General features: G+C 39.6%; 1 protein-coding gene across 3 annotated transcripts in view; it reads left to right on the top strand.

Annotated features, from left to right (window-relative positions):
• Clcn5 (chloride voltage-gated channel 5) overlaps nucleotides 1–7115 on the top strand; it is a 172276-nt gene that overhangs the window by 106595 nt on the left and 58566 nt on the right. For all 3 annotated transcript variants that reach the window (XM_021152880.2, XM_029473284.1, XM_029473283.1), the window contains one exon: nucleotides 1901–2047. In XM_021152880.2, coding sequence (XP_021008539.1) covers nucleotides 1901–2047 — 147 coding nt within the window. The remainder of the gene's footprint in view (nucleotides 1–1900; nucleotides 2048–7115) is intronic.

The raw sequence follows: 7115 nt of genomic DNA, 5'->3' as shown, positions 1-7115 counted from the left end.
TGCATGGTACTGAGTTTTTGATCTTAGCCATTCTGACTGGTGTGAGGTGGAATCTCAGGGTTGTTTTGATTTGCATTTCCCTGATGACTAAGGATGTTGAACATTTCTTTAGGTGCTTCTCAGCAATTCAGTATTCCTCAGTTGAGAATTCTTTGTTTAGCTTTCTACCCCATTTTTTATAGGGTTATTTGGTTCTCTGGAGTCTAACTTCTTGAGGTTTTTGTATATATTGGGTATTAGCCCTCTGTCGGATGTAGGACTGGTAAAGATCTTTTCCCAGTCTCTTGGTTGCCATTTTGTCCTATTGACAGTGTCCTTTGCCTTATAGAAGCTTTGCAATTTCATGAGGTCCCATTTGTCGATTCTTGATCTTAGAGCATCAACCATTGGTGTTTTTTGTTCAGGAACTTTTCCCCTGTTCGAGACTTTTCTCCACTTTTTCTTTTAAGGGGGAACAAAATACTCATGGGGGCAAATATGGAGATAATTAGGAGCAGATACTAAAGGAAAAGCCATCCTGCGACTGCACTACCTGGGGATCCATCCCAGATACAGTCACCAAACTCCAACACTATTGTGGATGCTAAGAAATGCTTGCTGACAGGAGACTGATATAGCTGTCTCCTGAGAGGCTCTGCCAGAGCCTTTCATATACAGAGTGGGATGCTTGCAGCCAACTATTGCACTGAGTGTGGGGTCCCCAATGGAGGAGTTAGAGAAAGGACTTAAGAGGTTTGTAGCCCCATAGGAAGAACAACAGTATCAACCAACCAGACCCCCACAGAGCTCCCAGGAGTACACATGGCTCCAGCCACATATGTAGCAGAGGATGGCCTTGTCAGGCATCAGTGGGAGGAGAGGCCCTTGGTCCTATGAAGGCTTGCTTGATAGATGCCCCAGTGTAGGGGAATTGAGGGCAGGGAAGTGGGAGTGGTGGGTGGGTGGAGGAAAACCCTCACAGAAGCAGGGGAGGGGGATTGGATAGAGAATTTCTGGGAGAGGAAATCAGATAAGATGATAACACTTGAAATGTAAATAAATTTAAAAAATAAATTAAACAAACAAAAGAAATGCCCAGAGGCTTGCGTTTTAGTTGATTCCAGATTCAGTTGAGTTGATACCCAAGATTAACAATGGTTAGTGATGTGATGACAGGGAATGTGGAGTTATAAGAGGAAAAAAAAAATCATGATTTAACCCTTAGTTGTAGCTGTGCCATATATTTGTTTCATTTTTAATTTTAGATTTTACATTTTTTAAAAGATTTATTTATTTATTTTATGTAAGTACAGTGTAGCTGTCTTCAGACACACCAGAAGAAGGCGTCAGGTCCCATTACAGATGGTTGTGAGCCACCATGTGGTTGTGGGATTTGAACTCAGGACCTCAGGAAGAGCAGTCAGTGCTCTTAACCACTGAGTCATCTCTCCAACTCCCAGATTTTTACATTTTTTTGTATCTGTATGCACGCTTTGTTTGTATGTATGTACATGTATCACAGCAATGCTTGGTTCCTGCACAGGTGAGAAGAAGGCATTGGCACCCCTGAAATTAAAACTGTAGATGGTCGTGCACTACCATGGGAGTGCAGGAAACCTAACTCAGGTCCTTTGCAAAGCACAAGTGTTCTTAACCACCAAGCCATCTGCCCAGACTCAATTGTTATATATTGTATGCATTGCCCTGTATTGTGTGGCCCTGTCTGCTGCTAATAAGATAAATAGTGGTAATTTTATGCACAGTGTGAGTGCCTTGAGAAATAACAAGCTTCGAAAGTGAAATAAGCCCTGAAGTTGGCGATTTTACCATGCAATTATGTGTACTTACCACAGTGAACAAGTACACTGGTCAGGAACTAATTGTTCATTGTTATAAGGCCAATACTTTTCTTTCTACACAGGAGCCATGGATAACAGAGGCTTTCATCAGGGGAGTTTTAGTAGCTTCCAGAGCAGCTCTAGTGATGAAGACTTGATGGACATCCCAGGGACTGCTATGGACTTCTCTATGAGAGATGATGTGCCGCCTTTAGATCGAGAAATAGAAGGTATTGCTATTGCTACTTTTAAAGCTATTTTTAATTTGTATACAGTAGGCACATAGCCTTGCGACTTTTAGTACATTCTTGTAGCCAACACCGCTGAAAGGATATAGAATTGTCTTGACCCGTAGAAAAATTCTTTCTTGCTATACCTTTGTTGCTCTTAGACCTCTGTCCTCCCTAGTCCTTGGTACCACTGGTCTTTTCCCTACCCTAGTAGGTTTTTCCCCTTAAGGAGATCATATTAATGAAATCTATATTATTTTACCTTGTGGGGATGTGGGGTGTGGGGAAGGTGGAGCATGCATGTGGGCCATGGCATGTATGTAGAGGATAAGTTAAGGTATCAGTTCCTTTCTTACACCAGGTAGATTCTATGGGTAAAATTATAGTCACCAAACTCAGCAGCGAGTGCCATTGCCCACAGAATCATCTTCCTAGCCCTCTGGCCTGTGTCCTTTTTGGAAGACTAAATTCTTTTACTCATCTCACTGCCTTGAAGGCTTATCGTTTTCTTGCTTAATGCATACCCAGGAGTGGAAGCCTTGAGTCACATGGTAAATGTGTTTGATTTTCAAAGAAAATGCCAAAATATTGTTCAAAGTGCTCATGAAATTTTGTATCTTAACTTGCTCTATATGAGCATTCTGTGTGTTCTACATCTTTGGCAGCTCTTGTTATTATCAGTAATGTTTATTTTTGTTTTCCTAATAAGTATGCACCATTATCTCATGATTTCAGTTTTCTTTTCTTAATGGTTAATGATAAGCAGCGTATCATATGTTTATTGGCCAGCATTATAGATCCTCCTTGATGAAGTAGGTGCTCAAATCTTACATTTTTTTATAAATCTCTACTTTTTATAATTTTACTTTTCATTAACAGGAAATTATCAGAAAAGTTGGGTTCTGTTTCAGTGGTTACCTGGTTACCTACTTACACTGCCATTTCTATAGCTATATACAATGCTGTGGTATGCACATGCTTTGTTCTCACGTAACCAAGCTTCTAGTGATATACATTTTAGTTACTCCCAACTTTGTCATTACACATAATACTACAGTGAACAACCGTATTATATGAGTGTATGTGTCTAGATTTGTGTGATTTAGCTACTTATCTGTAGCTGTGACAAAACACTGTAATCAATGAAACCTATAAAAACATGTTTAGTTGCCTTACAGTTTCAGAAAGTTAGAGTCCATGACGGTAGAACAAAGGCATGTTGGTAGCAACAGCTGAGAGCTCTCATCTTGATCCCAAAGTAAGAAGGGGTGGGGAGGAAGAGAGGGAGAGAGAAAGAATGAGAGACAGAGAGACAGAGAGACAGAGAGAGAGAGAGAGAGAGAGAGAGAAAAGAGAGACAGACAGGGAATCGAGAGTGTTTTGAAATCTTGAGGCCTACCTCCTGTGACACACTTACTCCAACAGGGCCACACAACCTCCTAATCCCTCCCAATCAGTTCCACAAATTGGGGACCAAGCATTTAAAAACATGATTCTATGTGGGCCATTATCATTTAAACCGCCAGGCCACTATGTATATGTGTATCTTTTAAGCATCTAAGAGAATTTTTTTATAGCATGAATGTATGACTGTTAATTTCTTCCACCGCATTGGTATAAAATATCTTAATTTTCATCTTTACAATGTGAATAAGTTTTATTGTTAGTTTTCTTTCTTTTTTCCTTTATTTTTTGAGACAGCGTCTTACTGTGGCTCTCTGGTTGACCTGAAACTTGCTATGTAGACCAGGTTGGCCTTGAACTCATAGATATCTGCCTTTTGAGTGCTAGAATTAAAGGTGTGCACCACAACCTCTGGCATCTATTATTTCAAATTTCAGTTTTAATTAGTGAATGTGAACATACTTTCTTATATTTGCTAAATAGTTTACTTTATTTTCCTGAAAGCTTTCTGTTCACCTGATGTTCTTGTTTGAGCCATTCAAGTGTCACTAATTTTTTTGTCTAATATTGTTTGACTATATTTTTCCTCTTTTGCTTTCTTTTTCTTTCCCTCCCTCCCCCTTCTCCTTCCTTTGTTTGAGATAGAGCCTCACTCTTTTACTCAGAGAGGCCTAGAACTATGCAACCCAGGCTAATGTCTAACTTGTGGCAATTGTTTGGCCACAGTCTTTCTGGTGTTTACTATAGCTATGAACCACTGTATCCAGCTGGTTTTTCTTTCCAAACATTTATTTTGAAGGTTGGCCTTAAATTTATGATGCATCTAAGAGTGACCTTGAATTAGTGATCTTCGTACTTTCATATCTGGAGTCCTACGGTCTATAGGTGTGTGCCATCATGCCCACCTCAACTTTGTTTTGTTTTGTTTTTAATCTGAAAGAACTTTTTATTAGTCTTTTCTTTTGACATCTGTATTTCTTGTTGTAATTAGAAAGACCTGGGCCTAGGAGTATGATGCTAACTAAGCTTGACGACATAATTAGGCCCTATTTTCAAAGAAACTCTGTATGTATCATTATTATTATGTGATTATTTATGCTATAATCTATAAGTGCTATAGCTCTTACAAGAATTATTTCATGTCCATTTGTCTGTGTAAAGAATCAGAGTTTACAGAAAAGTGTATTTGAGCAGGCATTATGTGACAGATACTATTTCTGGAGAGACCTGAACAAATCTCTCCTTAGTCCAGATAGGGAGCCCATGATAGATCCCACCAAAGGCTAACTTGGTGAACTAGTGAGTTTTATTGGCATACAGGACTATAGGTGAGGGGTTATTTATAGGAGTAAAAATGATTCAGTGACAACTGTGTCAGTAAAGCCCACTCCAGCATGGGTCACGGCTTATGAAAGCTGGAGCTCCCTATGCAATTTGCAGGCAACTCAACAGATTTGGAGTGGACTGTAATCCCATCACTTGGGACATTGAGCCACAAGGATCACCAGTTCAATGTCAGGGAGTGGGCTACATAAGGAAGACTCTACATCAAATGCCAACAGCAGCAAAATAAAATACATCAAGGATAGAGGAATGGCATAGGTATTATAAGCACTTTGTTGATCTCGGAGAAGATCTGGGTTCAGTTATCAGTAGCAACATGGCAGCTTACAACCATCTGTAACTCCAGTTTCATGGAATCTGATGCCCTCTTCTGGCCTCTGTTGGAACCAACATACATACAAGCTAAAGACCCATGCACATGGGCCGGAGAGATGGCTCCATGGTTTAGAGCACTGGCTGCTCTTCCAGAGGTCCCGAGTTCAATTCCCAGCAACCACATGGTGACTCACAACCATCAGTAATGGGATCTGAAGCCCTTTTCTGGTGTGTCTGAAGACAGCTACAGTGTATTCATATACATAAAGTAAATACATCTTTTTTTTTTTAAAAGACCCATACATGTTTAAAAAAGATACACCCCATCACTTTTTTAAAGGAAAGATAGGGAAGGATTCCAAAGATGTGTGGTGATTTGAATAGGTTTGGCCCCCATAGAGTCATGTGTTTGACTTCTTGGCCCTTAGGGAGTGGCAATATTAGGAGGTATAGCCCTATTGGAGTAGCTGTGGCCTTGTTGAAGGAATTATGTCACTGTGGGGGTGGGCTTTGAGGCCCCGTATTCTCAAGCTACACACCCAGTGTAGCACTCAGTCTTCTTCTGCTACCTGTGGATCAAGATGTAGAACTCTTGGCTCCTCCAGCACCATGTCTGCCTCCATGCCATGCTTCCTGCCATGATGATAATGGACTTAACCTCTGAAGCTGTAAGCCAGCCCCAATTAAATGTTCACCTTTATAAGAGTTGCCTTAGTCATGTTGTCTCTTCACAGCAGTAAAACCCTAAGACAACCTGACAAAGTTGGAATGAACATAGCAGTATGAAAAGGGTTTTCAGGCATGTGATGCATGTCTGTAATCCTAGTACTCCAGATCATAGACAGGAGAATTTCCAGAAAATTGAGACTAGCCTGGTCTACATAGTAAGTTATAGGTCCGCTAAGATTCACTAATGAGAGCCTACCTAAAATAGCCAATCTCCCCTCCTCCCAAAAGGAAGGAAAGTACAAAGAAAGATAACATAACCTTAGGTTCAAAGGCAAGATGTGTTGCTGCACACTGGTAATCCTAGCACTTCAGAAGCTGAGGTAGGAGGATGGAGAGTTCAAGGACAATCTGGACTATAGAAGTAGTTCAAGCTGTAAAAGACGACCTTGTCTCAAAAATCAAAATGAAATCGGAAGCAAGGATGACAAGAAATTTGAGTAGGAAAGGTACCTCAGGAGCTAGCCTGTGAATTTAAAGTTCATAAAAGAGGAGGTATTTATGCCTTTATAGTTATGGGTTTTCTTATTAGCATAGTTCTGAAAAAGCAAACATATGTATGTACATGCATTTACAAGCATAGTATGTTAGTTATAGCAGTAACTGGTTTTAGTAACTGGTCATTAGTCTATCACTAAACTGATACCTCAATATATGCCCTCAATATATGAGACCAAAACTCACCTATCAGTGTAGTAAAAAGAGTTGCTTATGGCATTCTCAGCAGGACCTTTCCTGTATTCATTTGGTAGCAGTGCATAATCAGGGTAAGTCATTACTCATTATTGCCATTTCATGGGCTAGAAAACTGAAGCCAACGATGCCTTTTGATATTGCCTATGATCATATAATATGTTTTTAAATAAGTAGTCCTCCACCACTTTTCAGTAGATTCTTAGAAGCGTTACTGCTTACAGTTCATTCAGATCTGTCCACAAAGTAAAGAGGCTTCTTTTTATGAGACACATGCAAAAATTAGCTCACTTACCTTATATTCTGTTGTGGTGCAGTTTTCTTGCTTTGCTTTCAAAGTCTTTCTTCCTTATTTAATGTCTTATAGGATTTCCTAGTAAAGAAACCATTAATAGAAAAAAAAAAGGCCAGAAAGTTACTGAAACGTGGTGAAATTATGTAGAAAATGCCAGATTTTTTTTTCTTTTTGCTTTTTTTTTCTTTTTGCTTTTTTTTAATTTTTAATATTTTTATTACATATTTTCCTCAGTTACATTTCCAATGCTATCCCAAAAGTCCCCCATACCCTCCCCCCCACTTCCCTACC

Source organism: Mus caroli, chromosome X (genome assembly GCF_900094665.2).
Source record: "Mus caroli chromosome X, CAROLI_EIJ_v1.1, whole genome shotgun sequence".
NCBI classification, from domain to species: Eukaryota; Metazoa; Chordata; class Mammalia; order Rodentia; family Muridae; genus Mus; species Mus caroli.
This window is presented reverse-complemented; position numbering and strand designations above follow the sequence as displayed.